At 40.5% G+C, this 19,260-nt stretch overlaps 1 protein-coding gene across 2 annotated transcripts in view; it reads right to left on the bottom strand.

Annotated features, from left to right (window-relative positions):
• The window catches only part of mgat5b (alpha-1,6-mannosylglycoprotein 6-beta-N-acetylglucosaminyltransferase B), a 72,055-nt gene that overhangs the window by 11,485 nt on the left and 41,310 nt on the right, over positions 1-19,260 (bottom strand). For both annotated transcript variants that reach the window (XM_076883053.1, XM_076883054.1), the window contains exons 9-14: positions 11,652-11,783; positions 8,880-9,013; positions 7,293-7,423; positions 3,947-4,102; positions 3,610-3,756; positions 3,375-3,491 (exon numbers count right to left, since the gene is read on the bottom strand). In XM_076883053.1, the coding sequence (XP_076739168.1) occupies positions 3,375-3,491; positions 3,610-3,756; positions 3,947-4,102; positions 7,293-7,423; positions 8,880-9,013; positions 11,652-11,783 (817 nt within the window). The remainder of the gene's footprint in view (positions 1-3,374; positions 3,492-3,609; positions 3,757-3,946; positions 4,103-7,292; positions 7,424-8,879; positions 9,014-11,651; positions 11,784-19,260) is intronic.

The following is a 19,260-nucleotide window of genomic DNA, read 5'->3' as shown; positions in this document are numbered from 1 at the left end:
ATCTGGCACTTCATCAGCTATTCCACAATGCAATTTGCCTTTTGGGCATCTTTACATAATAGAATCCGAGTCGGACCAAAAAAAAAAAAAGTTTCATAAAGTGTGATTTGAATTCAAACTCAGGAAACATTCTTTATGTGACTCCACATTTAATATACCTAAACTGACTGAAGCGGTTGGTCACAAAAAATGGGAGCAACATTCATCATTTCACACCATTAAAAGTGACATAAAATGATGGCTTATCTGTGAGGCAAGTTATGCTGGTAGTTGGTACAGACAGGACAAAAAACACACAAAGACATTTGAGTATTTCTTAATTTCCACAAGGCACAGTACTATTAAAGTAACATTAAAGCTTAGCCAGCAGCTTTTTAAGCTATCTAAATCCATAACATGAGCTGCAGGAATATGAACAGACCCCTAAAAAGCATTAAGCACTGAGCTGCCTGTGAATAAGCGTAAGTAAACTCACAATATGTAATCTACACAACCAGATGAGCCACACTAAATGCCATCTACACATGTAGCGTGCCTAATTTTACACTCAGACTCATCTCACTGAGCTTAAACTCTGCACGAACCGAAGAGTTATCCAAGTAATTGTATTACAAGGAAATGCTTTTACAAACACAGTAACTAATTATAATTTAAGATGAACTGAAAAGGGAAATTCAGTTCATCTCCTAGTGCACCTCTGCACTCTGACTGCTTTCTTTAAAATCCTATTTTAGCCACTTGTACATGTGTGTCTGCAGTTTTACCATCTATATCAAACTTTCACAGGGTGCAAAAACTAAATTGTATGTCAAACTGACCTGACACTGCTAACAGGAGCCACAATTACAGCCATGACTGGGAGACCAAACAACGGTTTTCACTGAAAGCAGCACATCAGGTCAAGAGCTCCCTGCTTATTTATTCATTTATTTTTCTGACATTAATAGGGTAGCGCACCGTGGCTTTTTCACACTGTAAATGAACATGTCTAATTTAGCATCTCGAGCTGTGCGAGAATACGAGCTCTCGGCTGAAAACAATTAGACTGTATTGTGTTTGAGCCACTGAGCAGCTCCTCACAGCAGAATAAAAATCCAGGAGGCTTTGGACACACCAACACAATCAACGCTCCTTAACCTCCCTACTCACCAAACCTAGACTATGTGACTGTCCCTTACTGCTTCAGCAAAAGAATAAAAATAGGATGGCAACCTCTTTGTGGCTGAGAATGGCCCAGAGAGTTGCTGTCAGAGTCACTTTCAATCACAAGGTGATTGCATGACTTATCTGGTGGGAGGGAACCTGTCTCCAAATATGCCAATGCCTATTGCTATCAGGCAAAAGTTTGCAAATACTTGCCAATGAGCTCAACTTCTCTGCGATCCATCGCTTTGCAGTAGGCGACTCGACTTGACTGGTTGTCAGCTGGTTGTATTCTGTTTTTTTTTTCTTATATGAATGTGTTGTTACTGAGCATCTCTATAGTTTTAATCCAGTTAAATCGCCATCCTGGAAGAACTATCTCAGTTTAGGAATTTCAGAATATCAGTTTTAGATCTATGACGCTCTATCTGCATCTCTATCTCTATGTGAATTTCCGTGTATATAGCTGGAAACAGACTTTTTATTTTTCCCAGTTTATCCCAGTTAATCACCATGGTGCCATTATTGCAAGTAACTGACCACATTCGGTTGCAGACTGATCACAGACTGATAGCACACTGACCTTGTAGTTTTATCACAGTCTTGATGTCTAGAAGCGTTTGAAGAAGGCAGCTGACTGCGAGTGGTCTCAACAATTTCAAAGGCATCGAGATCGCAAGTTTATTGCACAAAAATTCAATATTTTTAGCTGTTCAACCACTCTTTTCCCTAGCGTGACGGTTGCATTATGTAAAACTAAATTGAAGTTGGAGGTTCAGTCAAATGTGCATCTTGGATCCACAATTCTATAAATAAGAAACCCTACACGACTGTTTGTATAATAAATATGAGGCTACCACCCTGTTGTTAATTAAGCTTAGCAAAAAGACTCAAACAGGTTTCTTTTTGCTAATGTGAACAAAGGGACCTGTTGCCAGGCAACCAGTGAGGGATGTTACTGCTTCCTATCAAGGAATAGTCCAACACTGTTGAAAAATAGCAATTTTTGGCTTTTGTGTGCATAATAACAAACAAGATGTGATGTCTTAATAAGTAAACTTTTGAGGTGTTAGTAGGCAGATTTTGTGACAGAGCCAAGCTGCTTTTCAGTCTTCACGCTTGGCTGTTGGCACTAACTTCATATGCATTATAAGGACATGAAAACCGCATCAGCGTTCCAAAACTGATTCAAGTATATTACCCAAAATACCACACTTTTAAAAAAAGTTATGAAACACATTTTGGAGTTCTCTTAAAGTGTTTTGTTTGATGGGTTAGTAAACAGATTATTTTTTTTTTAACTTCCATTTCAACCCGTGTCTTATTAAATATGTAGAGGGTAAAAAAACAACAACAACAAAACAAACAAAATCCATCCGCTTATCCTTGTCAGGGTCGTGGGGGGCGCTGGAGCCTATCCAGCTGTCTCAGAGCGAGAGGCATGGTACACTCTGGACAGGTCGCCTCTGCACAGAAAGACCCCGGCCTGATGGTGGAATTGAACTCAGAACTTTCTCGCTGTGAGGTAATAGTGCTAACCATGATGCCACCGTGTTGCAAACAAAAAACTAAAACTGTTTTCTTCTGCTCTTTCTGCTTTTAAATTTTTAACTGAAACTCCCTCATCTTATGTGATTAGTGTTGTTTTTTTGTCCCCCTAGGACTTAAAGCATTTACCAATACCAAAACTGGTACTTTATTTTGTCTCTATCAGCAGGCAACACAAGGTCTGCTTAACACACCTGACAGGTAGAGGCACACATGAGTCTTGGAACTGCGAGATGCTTGGCAGTAGCTCTGTGTTGTTCTGGTGACAGATTGAGCACAGTGCGATTGATTAATAAGATCTGCTGTGGACAATGTGTACTGCCGGTGGGGCTAGCCTCTGGAACGCTGCCACGTAAACTCAGGTGTGGGCACAGTTTACCTACTGAGCCGCTCAATATCTCAAGCAATTAGGAGTGTGGAGAGCAAAGCGGGAGCCAGCTAAGCATTTTGCTGTAACGTCGGATGCCATGATTAAGAGCTCTATTAAACTCAGAGGGCTTCAAAAGCGGGTCAAACCCCACTGTGAAGTGTGCAAGAGTAAATTATACTTTCACCTCAGTATGGTAGTATGCAGCAGTGAGTAGCATGGTGGACTACAATATAAGAAGACCATTATTTTGTTGAATGAGTGCTGTTAAGATTGGATGGCAAACACACACACATCCACAAAAAAATGAACGCACATTGATCCTCATGATTTCACGGATGGTTGCGTCAAACTCCTCGGAGTTATTGAAGTCAATAGTGATGACATGCGGTCTGCCAATGTACTGCTCCGCGTAGGGATGCTGAGAGGATACCTGAGGGAGGCACAAGTGGAATATATTAATAATCTTTCCGGCAATAAAAACGGCTAAGATCAGACAGCATAACTGTCTTCTGTATATTTTTAAAAAGTCAAACATTGTGAGTTTCTACCTCCCTCGATGTGGGCTTCCCTCTGAAGAACTCGTGATTGAGAGAGCTGTGAGGAGGGTTAAACTTTGGCTGCAGGAAGATGCAGCCGTTGGCTATTGCCTCCAAAGGGGCGGGACCTTCGTACGGGAAGCCAAATCCGATGAATAACTAGTGCGGAATACAACAAAGATCAGCAGATTGTGAGTGTTTACACAGAGCTGCTCACACCCTGATCAGATCAATCCCTTTTCCAACTCTACAAAAGCAGGAAGTTTTCGCCAGTCCACTGGGATACAGAAACTGTGCGCAAACATTGACGCTTTTTCAGAGCTCAGACGTGTCGATATTGCAAGCGCACCTTGGCCTTTCTGAGGAGCTGCTGAAGTTCCTGCTGAGGCAGCAGGCCGTGATTCTTGACGAAGGCGGGCACCTCTGGGGGACGCTGTGCCTCGTAGTACACAGTCCCGTGGATCTCCATGTGGCGGTGCAGGATTGCCAGAAATTTTTCCTTACCCTTGAACACAAACAAGAGGGAAGCAAAATGAAGCGCTTAAAGACAAGAAATGAAAAATGAATGTATGAATTATGAATTTGACTGTGCAAACACTAAAAAAAGGTGGGTGAACTGCATTTGCATTTAAATTAGCGGTTTTTTCCCCACAGTACTTCAAATCCATTTTATTGAGTTTTAACTAAGCCTTGTTATCGGCACACGTTGCAGCTGGTTATAAGATTACCTGTAACCATTTTGAGTATTTAGAAACTTTGTATAATTGTGGGGTTTTTTTGTTGTTGTTTTTTTTTTGTTTAAATGTTCAGTACATACATCCTCTGCTAAGGTGTTATGCCTAAATACTTTGCACACCTTAAATCACTCAAATATGACCTTACAATTACACACACAGCAGCTTGGAAACCTAGATGTGTTACAGAGTCTAGAGTATCACCCCAACCTGAGCACAAGTACTGGTTGATGGAAATGAGGCTGCTAAAAGCAGACTAATGAGCCAAGTCTCTCCATACTAGTAGTAACACCATCACCTTGGCAACTAAAAATCACTCTGTACCTGTGGAATTTTGAAGGAACATGAAAGACTGAAAGCAGGGTGTACTGTATCCTCTGCGTTTCCCCGTGGGGATAATTTGCTTGAATAGTTTTATTGAGAAAAACTAAATTGGTTTATCTTAAAAAGTTTTTTTCTGAGGGAATGTTATGAATAATTTACTAAAGCTATGTCTTTGAGGCATAAATCATTTATAAATGTCAACTAAGTGTTACTGCTCATTATTCATTGCAGGCTTTCTTTCTTTCCTTTTTTTCTTTTAAAGCAATGAGGTGATGAAAACAGTTCCTTTTACAGAAAGTGATAATAATAACCATCAAAAAAATCAAAGCCTGCAGACTTGAAAGATGAAAAGGTTTGCGGTTTAATCTCTCACTCACAACTGCAGCTGTGGGCGACTTGTGAGTTCAAACTGTAGCCGGCTGTCCCGATTAAAAATAAAGTCAACTGACAAAACTTCATGAATTGATGAATTTCATAGGATGGTATATTGCATGTCTCTGCATGTTTAAAATATATTGGAAGAGATTAGAGTAATATACAAAGGTCCGTAGCAAAATATTTCTTCATATTTTGCTTTCAAGGCGCCAGATTTTCTTGTACTATTGTGTTATTGAGCAATAGTTCTGAAGGTCTTTCAAAGTTTTTCTTTGGACATTGGCTGCCTTGTAATTTATTTTCAGTCCAGTCCTTGTAGCTGATCATTTTCAGAACAATATTTTGTATTTAAGCAAATTAACAATGATCTCTGAATCACTGAAACATAAAAAATGCACTTAAATCAAGAGATGAACCCATGTTGTGCTTAAAAATAATAGACAACTTGGCAAACAACCAATTTTAAATCATATCTTTTGTTACTGGTGGCCTGTTGTATGAACACATAGTTTGTTCCCATTTCTTTAATTGAATTTTTAAAAAAAATGCAGTGATAACAGGGTGATTTCCAAACCAGGCAAAACTCAACATGGTGTGCAAAGTGTCCTTAAAAGAAATCTGATGAAACTTGACAAGTAGAGGACAAAAGAAGACATTGCAGGCTAAATAAAACTAAGAAGAGTATTTGAAAGTCATGTCCTTTCTCCAGCAGAGACCTGACGCAGGATCTGAGACACACAGACATCTGTTGATTCGTTTACTGTTCACTGAAGCCTCATCAGAAATGGTCTCAGTGGAAGGGTGAAAGGACTGAGGCAAGTCAAATTACACAAGAACTGGACTGAAAATAATCAGTATATAAGGATGTGGTCAGGAGGTACAGCAGTGAGCGTCCACAGCCATCTATAAAACACAGGGGAGCTTCTGTCATGGTTTTGGCCTGCATGTCAGCCAGTAAGGATCTGATTGAAACTGATGCAATTATTAAAACAGACATGATCCATCATGCAGTAAGAGCACACCTGAAGAGAAAAACAAACAATGGACTATCAGTCATGGATTGGCTTCCCTAGAGCCTGGGCCATGATGACAGAGAACAGAACAAAAAGCAGCCGAGATCCAAAGAAGAGCTTTGAATGTCCTTCAGGAAGCCTGGAGAACTATTCGTGAAGACTGCCAAAAAGAGCTCAGACTGTGTTGAAGAATAAAGGCAGTCATACAAAATATTGACTTTGCCTTATATACTGTACTGCTATGTATGGTTGCCTGTTTCAATAAGGCACTGTAGCTCTTTCCTATTCTCTTAGCAAATTCGAAAGAAAAGCAGGCTGGTTCAAGACTTTTGCACAGCACTATTTACTGGCGTTGTTCATTTTGAAGTGATTTCTGCAGAAATGGCTCTTTTACAGCAACTTTTGGCAACATAAATTCTAGGAAGAAGACTTGATTTAAATTTGGCATCGAGTTAAGTAAAAAAAGAGGTCTACTTACTTGAAGCTGTGTGGAGCCATCAAAGATGCATCATGAAATGACAGAACAGCACAGAGCGACACCACAAGCAAGCAGGGGAGAAGTGAAACGAGGGAGGCCAGTATGGAGCAAAAAGAATAGCAAAGCATTAGTCAAGCTTCTTCTCATAGAACCTTTAGAAGTCCAACTCTCTAAAGTGAACCTCAAAATTGAGTTGGAAGAAGAGGCTGTTCTCAATGAGGGGGTTTTCTCTGTCTGGGGAGATTCCAATACTACTGGTTCCTACACAGCAATCTTTCTGTTTCACAAATCTTACACTGCAACTCAAGTTGTTCTGAGAAAACAGGGAGCGCCATGGCAGTGTAGGTACAAAAGCTGCAGCCAGACTCAAAACAAACCTTGAGGGAGGCTGCAACACGCTTCAAAGTTACAGAGAGAAGGAGCAGCCTTGGCAGCAGCTCGGAGGGAAAATTTACTCTAAACAAAAGCTATTGTTCCTGCAGCATCACACTGCAGGCCTGATTCCTGGAGGAGGAAATTGTTTGCAGGAAATGTAAAACCTAGTGGGCGTTTGACAGAAAAAGGAAAGCGATATTTAGAGGTTCTAAAAAAGTATCATATTTTGGAGTTTTATCAAATCTGAAGTGCCTCCATTATACAGTGTAAAATATATTTCACATTTAGGAACAAAAATTATTACATGGTATGAATCAAGATGTAATATTCTTTTTCTCCTCCTGTGGATTAGACACTTGCTATTTGTGTATTGATGCTTGTGCTGGATATACTGACCTTCCACATGTTGGCTTCTTTGCCATATACAACAGCCATGTTTTTAACCTTGTTCTTCTGAATATTCAGTCTCTCTGTCTCATTCAGCTCCTCTGCCACAAAACCCATAAAAGAGTTGTCTGGAGTGTGGGCTGCCAAGGACAAACAAAATAATTGGCAATACAGTGTTTCAAGTCCATTACAAGAGTCAAACAAATAAATAAAAAGGTAGCCAAAGTGCAGCTGCTGTGAAGATTTGTGGTGCTGTGCACGTGGACGGTACAGAACAAAAGAGTGTGGCAGGAATTCAGGGGAAGCGAAGCTCATTGTTTTTCTCAGCAATTTGTTATTACATTAATCTGGTGGACTAAAGGGAAACGCAGGAAATGGTGCACTCGCTGGGGTTGAGGATGCTTCTCTTGTATGATGCTGTTAACTCCTGATCGGGTGACTTGATGAGTCACATCTGCGCGGTCGATGATGACAGTGCAACTTCATTATTTCAGTAAGCTGCACAAAACCGCTGCTATAATGTCCCCACAGCTGTCCGCTTTCAGGAAGTCAAGCAGCATGAATGCTAGCAGTCACAAAGGAAGTCTGCTGCAGCGGGGATTTGCAAAGAAACTGTATTTTTCAGAAACTCAATTAAAGCTGACAACTTTTGGTATAAGACTTTGTGATAACAGCAAGTGTTTTGGCTACAGACGGTTTTGCTCATTGTCACTGAATTAATTGGAGACAAACATCAGAAAGTTTCTTTTGCTACAATTTTCACCAAAAGTGTCATGAATGTGCGTGTGTGTGCTTGTGTTTTTGCACCTTTATGTTTGGGTCTTTGTGGGTGTGTGTGTGTCTGCATCCCACACAGGAGGTATTACACATCTGTGCAGGCCCAGCTGTACTGATTAGTTTCCTGCCTGCTGCTGTAAAGGCTCGCCTGTGACAACCTGAGATCTTTATTAGCTCACGGTGTGCTCACATTTTAAGTTTAAAACATTAACTCACTGGACACTGTATTAGGTACGCCTTGCTAGTACTGGGTTCGGCTCACTTGCTTTCTGAACTACATTAATTCTTCAGGGCACAGATTCAACAAGATCCTGTAAACATTCCCCAGAGATTTGTGTAGTGTAGCCTCAGTTTTCTGTTCTTAGCTGACAGGAGGGGCATCTTATGTGGGCCCATGTCCAAGATTTGATGATTTGTGAATTCAGAGATGCTGTTGTGTATACCTTGGGTGTAACAAGGGGTTACTTAAGTTACTGTTGCCTCCCTATTAGCTCATAGCAATCTAGTCATTCTATTCTAACATCAACAAGATATTTTGCCCCGGAGGACTACTGGATATTTTCTCTTTTTTGGACTATTCTCTGGAGATGCTTGTGAAGAAAAGTCCAAGTAGAGTTACTGCCATGTGATTGGTTGATTAACTATTTTGCAGTAACAACAAGTTGAACAGGTGTATCTAATAAAGGGTTCATGAGTGTATATATCACACACATATGTGCATCAAAACAACTTAAAGCATCTGTAAATTCAAGCAGACGTTGACTTTAGACTCAATCTCAGTGAGAACAAAGATCGTAGAGAAATAAGCAGCCCACATACGGAACATGGTCATGTACTGCTGGCCATGAAGGTTCCAGTAACCCCAGTTCGTCCTGTAGCCATGCAGAGTTGCATACTCCTCGTGGTTGTAGGCAGGCTCTGTACCGAAGGTATCAATCACTCTTATGTGGCATCTGGGACAAAATAAGAGATACAATTAGCCTGAATTAGAACAAAGCTGTCTCTCGCATTTATTTGTCTCCTCTAGCTGAGTGAAAAACAATACATTTAGCCTTTTGTACTTTGCCAGAACAGCACATGTGCATACAGTGAGATTGAGTCTAGAGAAACATGAAGAAAAAAAATCTAATTTTGAGTTATGGGAGCTAGTCTGAGTACTCTAACACAGTCTGGGTGTCAGAGTCTTGGTTTGTAAAGCTGTCAGTAGTGATAGATGTCCACGTCCCCAGCCATCACCCCCAATAAGCAGAGATCACACACGCCTCAAGGTGAGACAATAGGAGCTTAAATAATAGACTTGTTTTACAGCCACCACAGGACACGCTGCTGTAACGGATCATGATATGGTATTGGTCCATCCTGGCCAGAATCTGAAGAAATAAATTTTAGGGCGAGGCTTTTTTTTTTCCATGTGCAGGGCTTTGACTAGAAAATGCGTCAGGTTCTCTCTGATAATGTCAAAGCAGCAGTGAGTGGATAAACATTACACCGCTTTGACTGCATCAACAGAAAAACAAAATAATTATTGTCCTCTAAGATCAAACTAAAATAGAACATTTAGCTAACAATGACAAGCTAAAGAGGAGAGAATTACTCATCAGCACTTTATTCGGTGTAAATATTCACACTGGGAAGCGGAAGAAGCAGTTCGATGTAATGAAATTGGAGACGTTTTATCAATAGCTTGCATCTCTAATCAGTGTCAGGGCTGGAGAGGCAATCAAAGTATTGGCCTGTCACTTTGTCAGGAGAGGACTATTGGTCGATCAGCCGACCTTGAACTGATGCTGACTGGAATCAGCGTAGGCTTTTGATTTGAGAATTCTCAAAATGCAGCAGAATCAACATTCATTGCTGTGAAATGTGTCTGGGTGCTACCCACTTATTTCATAAATACAACACCCTTGTCCTCTTATGCATTCAGAGTAAAATATGGGATGAAAAAGCCCAGATGATTGTCATCATTTACATACGACTATAGCTTGAGTGTTTTGTTTTTGTTTCCTTTTTCATTAATCAATTTTGTGACGAAATTTGCAATTTGCATTGAAAGCTGTTTTTTTTAATCGCCTGTTTGGTTTAAAAATTGAGGATTCACTTGTATACCATGACTGCTTCAGCACTGCAAAGCTGGAAGACAAGGACAAAAACTTTGCCAACTGCATTTACTGTCCTTTGATGCTCTGCTGAATTTATACGTTTGTCACTGACACTGACAAAGAAATGGACAGTCTCTAATTTCATGGCAGTTTGATTTTAATGGAGAAAGGCAGAATATCAAAAAATTCAGAAAAAATGAACATTACATAAAAGGTATACATTGATTTGCATGTAATTTAAATAAGTATTTGATCCCCAAACATAACATAACTTAGTACTTGGTGAAGAAACTCTTGTTGGCCAGCACAGTGGTAAAAACGTTTCTCACCAGGTTTGTAACCATCTCAGGAGGGATTTTGGTCCGCTCCTCTTTACAGAAGCTCTCTAAATCTCTTAGATTTCTTTGCTGTTGCTTGGCAACTCAAAGCTTTAGCTCCCTCCACAGATTTTCTAATGGATTAAGGTCTGGAGACTGGCTAGACCACTCCACGACCTTAATGTGCTTCTTCTTTAGACACTCCTTTGTTGGGTCATTGTTCTGTCTTCTGTGTTGTGGCTGATGGGAGGAGGTTCTCATCCAAACTTTTCCATCTTATTTTGGCCTCTCAATACAGTGAAGTTATCCTGTACTCTTAGCAGAAAAACAGCCCCAAAGCCAGTTTCCACCTCCATGTTTGATTGTGGGGATGGTGTTCTTTGAGCCATACTCTGCATTTCTCTTCACGGCAGATCAAGTTGATGCCAGCGAGCTTGATTTTGGTTTCATCTGACCACAGCACTTTCTCCCAAGTCTAAGTCATTTAATTCACTCCCAAACTTAAGGTGGGCCTGTTGATGTGCCTTCTTTAGCAGGGGAACCATGTGCATGATGTAAGATTTCAGTCCATTACAGCGTAGTTTGTTACCAACGTTGGTGACTGTGGTCCCAACTGCCTTAGGATCAATAACAGCTCCTCCAGTTTTGGGCTTATCCACCACCTTTCAAATGATCATCATCACCACAAGAAGCAAGATTATGTATGTACACCCGGCCGAGGGTGATTGATGATCATTTTGGGTTTTTTCCACATTTCCAAATAATCGCACTAGTTGTCATTTTCTCACCAAGCTTCTTCCTGATGGTCTTGTAGCTCATTCCAGCCCTGACACCCTCTGACAGGTCTTTGGTCTTGCCCGTGTTGGTGTATAACTTTTATGTAATTAGCTTTCACTGGATTTTTCATTGATATCCCGTCTCTGTCCTTGAATGAAAACTATCATAAAAATTAGAGACTGTTCATTTCTTTGAAAGTGAGCAAACTTACAATTTCAGCAGGGGATCAAATAATTATTTCCCCCACTGTAGGGAGTGAACCCGGGGCTCCTTGATCGGTGTTTAAATTTCTGTTAACCAACAGGAGACCGCCCCCACCCGCCTGCCCTCAGATCTTGGTAAATAAACAGAAATTAATATTTTGATAGACACAGAAAAATAAAGCATAAAGAACTGACTTGTGCTTCCTCAGTGAAAGACCCATGAGCTGCTTCATTTGCTGCAAACCATGGTAGTCTGTGTAGATGAGGTCAAAGGGCAGAGGTCCCGTCAGTGGGCAGCTTCCTCTTCCTGGAGGTACACCCAAAAACCTGCACACAGGTCAGATGGGCTTTCATCATCACACTGAGCCAAACAAATTAAAACCCACGAGAGTTGGCACAAATAACAAAGTTTTGGACATTTCACCAACACTGTCCTGTAGCTAACCGCAGCATTTCTTCTGCTGATGTTTTCCAATATTGCCTTCTTTCATCATGTTTTCCCATGATGTATTTTTTTTCCTTTCAGTTCTCTGAAATTCTCCTTTGTGTTAAAGTATCCTTGCTAACTAAACTAATCAAAAAATAATAAGAAGCCGGCTCCCAGAAAGCACTGCAGCTCCAGTAATATTCCTGCAGAGGAAACTTCGAGCTTATAAGATGGCAAAGATGTGTGCATGAGTGAGAGGAAGAGAGAGTGAATGAAAGAGCCCAATCACGTCGTGAAGCATGTCAGCGCTCTCGGTGAGACGGCGCAGCTATTCAAGCATACAACAAAGAATTTAGCACTACCAGGGAGCAACGTCTCGCAGTGGGGAGCCACCCAGTTTGTCTGCAGGCTTGTTCCAGCTCACACACCAAAGCACACATATTACCCAAAGCAAACACCACATTCATTCGACACCTATGAAGGGGTGGTTGCATTACGCATGTGCAATCTGCCATACTCATGATGATGAGGGGCTTCAGATCTTTTACCTTCAGCCTTAACGTGCACACCTTCTGTCTGTATTTTTAAATGTCTGCACCACATTAAGATGCCTGTCATTCTGCTATTCTGCAGCTTGATCAGCCTTGATATGAAAAATCTGCTGCCTGAATATAAATAAATAAATAAAACACAAAAATCAGGCTTAAATAAAATCGGAGAATGGCAATTACAAAAGAGCCTTTTGGAAAAGGAAAGACAGAAGATGTAAATTTGGTGTCTGCTATCACAAAGTGCTATCTAACTTCAGAGCACCCGGCTTTCAGCTGGGATCAAGGTTGCACTTTGTTCGAGAAAAAAAGCAATTAAGCGCGCCTATTTTCATTACAAAAGGAAAGATCCATTTCGTCAAACTTCGGCAGTTCTGAAGACCGACGCCACAGTACAAAACAGCGCGGAAGAAAAAAAAAGACAGTGTAATTGGATGTGAAGATTTGTAAAATCATCTGTATACTAAAGAGATCTCACTGCCTGTCAGGATAATGTGACATGAAACCATCTGAAGGCAGTTTGCTGAGAGAATAAACTCTGGTATAAGATACTCGGGTATGCATTCTATATTCATCCCAGACTAGACAGACACACACACACACACACACACACACACACACACACACACACACACACACACACACACACACACACACACACACACACACACACACACACACACACACACACACACACACACACACACCTAAATATATATCTTTTAAAATGAAATGGTACAATAGAATAAAACTAACCATTCACCTTACAAATGTAATCAGATCAAGTTTTGACACATTTGTCTCTTGAATTCATCAATAATCCTGTTCAGCTTTATATTTGTTACAGTCCAGTGAGAGCAGATTTTTCTTGATTACTTTTGACAGATATATTTGAGAACAAAGCATAATGAGACAAAAACTTGTCTATTTTATACACAGACATTTTAATGCTCAGTCCTGCAGCACTAATCCATCTATTCAGATTGCGGGGAAGAAGCACAGAATCACAGATTTCTCTCACCCTTGCCACCTCTTTCAGTCATCCATCCAATCACCAAGTTGTTCCCCAGACAGTGTGTCCTGGGATCGCTCTGGGGCATCCTCCCAGTGGGACATGCCAAAAAAAAAAAAAAAAAAAAATCTTTGAAAGCCTTTAGGAGGCATCCTAATCAGAAGCGCGAACAACCTCAACTAGCTCCTTTAGCTATTTTGCAACAGATAAATGTTAAAAGAAAATTAAGTCATTATTTGGTTAAATAGCTCTGTGATGCAATGGTGACATTTAGTCATCCTTTGAGGATCGTTGTTAAAGGGGGCGCCTGTCTCCCTTTCAGTAAGTAAGTAAAATATTCATTCATGTATGTTCTCCCCGTGTCTGTGTGGGTTCTCTCCGGGTACTCAGACTCCCAAAGACATGCAGTTAGTGGGGTTAAGTTAACAGGTCATTCTAAAATGGCCCAGAGGTGTGAATGGTTGTCTGTCTGACCGCCCTATGGCAGCTGGGATAAGCTCCAGCATAATCATCACTTCCAGAGAACTGTTGTTGATGCAGGACAGTTTATGTTTTATACATGATTCCCTTTGCTGTGGTTCGCCAAGATGAACTCTTTCCTGGCACAATCATTTCTCTGGTCTTCATACTGGTATGCGCCTTCTGGCTCCAAATGCAATCTCAACAGATGAAAAGAACATAGATGCAGGTTAGAAACGCACTAGCCTTTTATGTGCCATCAAAAGAAAATCAGAAACACCAGAGCAAGCAGTCGCCCCTGTCAGTCAGTCAATAAATTACTTCTGTACAACTCAATATGACGGCACTAAACACAAAACATTTTCTCAGAAGTAGTGAAATGCATGTGTATGTGAAGACCAATGAATAAAAATCCTTTAATTGAAAGCCCACCTAAGGTCAATGGCAAACACACAAAATGCAATCTTTAAGATTTGAACAATAATAAGCATCTCAAAGCTCTTTCTTCCTACATGATGCCTGTCATCAAAGTGAACAAAAGCAATGAAAATCTATTTCTAAAGATCATGTGTGATTAAAATGGCACTAAAAGAAAACCCACTGAAGTACCAATAAAAGGCTGACCGGTCTGGTGAAACAAGTTTTAAGCATTTCTTTGAGAAAAATAAAATTGTTAGCAGTTGGAGTCAAATCCATGACCTTACATTTCACCATTCTTTTACTACCTGGCTCAGAAGCAAATAACGCACAACGCAGCATACACATACACACAAATACCTGCATAACAAGAGCCATCGATCTTTCTTTGGACAGAGAACATATTTAGTCAGCACGGCAGCCTTGTGGAAACCAGCGTGGCAGCTGGTTCCTCAACAGTGGACGGGAATAATGAGCAGGAGAGGGTCAGCCAGCGATACTTAAACTGCAGTTTCATCAGTCGATGATACACACCCAAGCAAGTCGGTGCTTACACAAACAAAAGGCTGTTTCACTAAAGCTGTGTTTTCACTCTATACTCCTTCAATTGAAGTATGCAGCCCGGTGGATAGAATCCACCAAAACCATAATCAGGCAACAAATGTACAATAAAGTAAACTTTTCAGATACTAAATAGATTGTGAGGCATTTCACAGATTCATGAAAACCAAGAGAGAGCTGAGGATGATGTCTGTAAACATGACTAACACACAATGACAATAACAACATAAAGCTTGTTCACAGGTTCACTCATGAAGATCCGTAGCAACTCGTCTGCCTGCGATGCTGGTTTCTTTGAGCTGCGTGTCTATTCGGTGTCAGACTTCATTTCATCACTTCCTACCAGTGCAGGTATCTGACCATGTTGACCCTTTTTTAAAAGTGATTGCTTGGACTTTTGGACAAGGAATGAACCAAAATTCATCTTCATGTTTCTTAAACGGCTACAGGAAATGTTCGAGTGTAGTGAGGTTCTACTGCATGGATTTCTCCTCATTTCTCTGCATCATTGCTTTACATAACAATATAAAGTTCCTTGAGACAACTGTTGTTCTCGTCATTTGGCGCTATATAAATAAACTGAAATGAATGGAAATTTTCCCTGCACTATGAGTCATAGTGTGTTCAGTAAAGACATGAACACAATCTGTTAGTTCATGTCTGACCTTCAGTGTGGCTTAGATGGAAATTCAAGTAATTTAAAAAAAAAAAAAAAAAGAAAAAGAAAAGAGAAGAAAGAAAAAAAACACCAAATGTTTCTCTGCATTTTTCTCTGGTGCCATAAATCTAAACATTAATGCATTTCTATGGGGCTGTATGTATAAGATCATATGTATATGAGAAACTAATGACCTCAGTTTCTTCCTGAGGCATCTCCGTACACATACATACAGTACATTCTTGCTTTAGCAAGAGTGGACCATTATTATAGCGTTAGGTGTAATCAAAATAAAAAGTAGAGCATTTCAGACTTTGTATATCATCATAATTAGAAGCAGATGTGACTGTTTATTTAAGGAACATTTCAAGGTGTGATCAAAAGCCTCGACTGATGTCAACATTCCCAAAAGTGGACCTTTACAGACTGTAGTGGAACTAAACACAAAGGAACGTCTTGATGCATTCTGATGCATTCTGGGAGACTGAAGAAGTCACTTGGATGAGTGACGAAACGTTTCTCCCACAAAAAAACGATACGTCCAGATGAACAGATTAAACTTTTGGAGGTAAACACAAGGGAACTTAACTGAAGTTAAACGAGTCACTTCCTGAGCTGTGAATCTACACTATTTGTTAGACTTAAGACATTAAGTAGATTAGAATACTGTAAAACGAACAAACTCCATATAAATGTATGGGACGTTTTCCTCAACATTTCTCCATAACACTGAATTTTGTATCATTCTTATTTGAATCTATGTGGTCATGAAGTGTATATTTTTTTAATATTGTATTTCTACTGTATTGTGTTTCTAAAATTTATTTATTTTTAATCTGAAGACTCAAATAATTATTAAGAAAAATCTGCACTGCAACTCAAAACTTAATAGCTGTTCTAAGATCAGCACTGTTAAGAGGTAAAACTGAGATTTCTACTAAATATTTCTACAGTGCACATTAATGGCGTAAACTATCATAACCAAAAATAACTAAAAATTTACAGTCATGCTATCAGAGCTATTTGACTGTACGTTAAAACTGTACATAAGCTTCTGAGTCTGAAAAGGGAAGCCAGCGCTGGAGCGTCTTGTACCTGCATTCTTTCTGACGGCCAGCAGGTTGCGAACAATAGTTCAATTATATGGAGTACAAGCTCTTGGCTCCTTTGATCTATGACCCTAGAAAAAGCTTTTCTGATGAGTTTATGGACTTAGATCCTAGTTTCCACCTCATTTTGTACATTATAATCCCCTTTAGTATCAAAAATCCGACTACATCATGGTAAAAATGGGTGTACAGTTTCAACTGTGTGCGTGTACAGATTCTTTAAAGGTCTCAGTTAGATTTAGCGTCACGCCTGGTTTCAACATGGTGACAGCCAAAATACAAAACACAACAGCTTGAGGCTCGCCTGAAACGGTGGCTCACTCCATCGATTGTGGCTCAAGAGTTGGGAGTTCGCCTTGTAATTGGAAGGTTGCTGGTTCGAGTCCCGGCTCAGACAGTCTCGGTCGTTGTGTTCTTGGGCAAGACACTTCACCCGTTGCCTACTGGTGGTGGTCAGAGGGCCCAGTGGCGCCAGTGTCCGGCAGCCTCGCCTCTGTCAGTGCGCCCCAGGGTGGCTGTGGCTACAATGTAGCTTGTCATCACCAGTGTGTGAATGGGTGGATGACTGGATGTGTAAAGTGCTTTGGGGTCCTTAGGGACTAGTAAAGCGCTATATAAATACAGGCCATTTACCATTTTCCATCTTTTATCTAGTGAATAGTGAACATGCGCTAGAGCATGAAAATGAGTATCAAATTCCACAAAAAAGGCCAACAATCAAAATATTTCACTCTGAGGTAAACGTGGTGCGCAACTAGTCAATTAAACAACACTGCTGTCACAGGACCGTGCTCCTAGCATGACTTAAAACCGTGACATTAATTTTTACTCTATATAATAGCCACTACATACACACATACTGAGCCACAGATTTGCACGCTGCTTCGTGTGGTTTCACTCACCGGTACTTTGCATGAGTACGTCTCTTAGATTTCACTGCAGGAGTTTCAGTATGAATTACGGCCTGTATGGGCTCTCATAGTGTAATGCTGACATGCATTAATGTGAGAGCAGATGTATTACAGTGACTGAGTGCAGAGCTGTATGCGAGTCTGCTCCTCATACATCCACTAATGCCGCTGCTGTTCAGAGGTTTAATTGGATATATGCAAATCCAGGGAAACTTTAAGAGAAGAGTAGAGGGATTTAAGTGCATTAACGGCCTAGGAGTGCGGAAATGAGAGTGCAAACATACTGTAACTCGCATACAGTACGCGCATTAGTACACAAACAACTCTCTCCATCTCCCTCACACACAAGATTAGAGGATAAGGCTGGCATTAGTTTTATCTTTTTTCATGATTAGCAGCAAATCCCATGAAAAGACCGAAGCCACCGATGAATTCCCCCTAAGTGCTGTCTGTGCAGCCGCAGTCTATCATATACAGCTCCACTATCAAACATACACAACATAAAACAAGATTTTGTTTAACACAATTTTGTTTCCACCTCATAAGCAGGCGGTACATCCATGAGCATGCTCAGTGACGCCTTCCTAATATAGAAGTATTCTTCAAATGCAGTTGCAGTTATAGAAAATTGCATGCCACATTCTTCATAATGAAGGAATATGCACAAAGATGTAGATCACATCTGGACAACTTATAATTATAAGAAGGATAATATCATTTAAAAATAAGATAAAATAATCTCTGCATACATTGTTTTGCACACGCACAATGCATTTGAGCTGCACTGCAAAGAAGATTTGGGTTTTAATGGGCCACTCAGCTTTCATAGAGCACGAATAAGCTGTGAGATAAGGACGGCATAAAAGGAACACTGCAAAGTGAAGAACAAAGGTGCAAGACTTGCATAAATTTACTCCTCTTGACAACCACCACTGGGCACAATTTCTCTGTTGCACAGCTGGCCACTGGCACCATAACAAATCAACAGTTTGGGGAAAGGAAGAGAGCCAGAGAAACAAACGAGGGAAAGAGACTTCACGGTCACATTGTGCTACTTCTTAAAGGGTGCATATGTCCAGCAGGGAGGGGAATTGGCTGAGGCAGATTTTCAGACACATATGAGGAGCCGAGCCTGCGAGCGAGGAGGTTGCCAAGGGCTGCAGGGCAGCTGGGAAGAGGGCTCACAGTGTGAGGGGAATGACATGGGCCACTCTCTCTGTAAAGCTGGCCTGGCAGAGGGGAATGGGGTCTGGCATGCTAATCAACCACTTGAGGCAGGAGGAGGAGGCAAATACTCAGATGTTGTTTCTGTTATGATCATAAACAGCTGATGTGCCACTTTGATGTGCACTGTCTGAGTCTGTCAAACGGCTAATGAAAATATGGCGGCTGTCACGGCACATAATAAACACTTTCCTCATATTCATGTTGAACAGCTGTGTGAATGTATAAATATGACTTTCTCTCCTAGTCTGCAAAAATAAAACTGTTAAACATCTGTTGTTTTTTTTTCTGGGGAAAATATCAATAATAAAAAACAGCTGAGTCCAAATCCTGCAGCTCACTTGTGGTTTCTCCCCATTTTTAATTTTATTTATTTATTTATTTATTTTAAACCCACACTTTTTATTCTTGGCGTACTTTGAGCTGTCAAAATCACAAGCGAACGTATTCTTCTTGAAAGTGTCCTCGTGCTGCAAAA

Source organism: Maylandia zebra, linkage group LG4, assembly GCF_041146795.1.
Source record: "Maylandia zebra isolate NMK-2024a linkage group LG4, Mzebra_GT3a, whole genome shotgun sequence".
NCBI lineage: Eukaryota > Metazoa > Chordata > Actinopteri > Cichliformes > Cichlidae > Maylandia > Maylandia zebra.
This window is presented reverse-complemented; position numbering and strand designations above follow the sequence as displayed.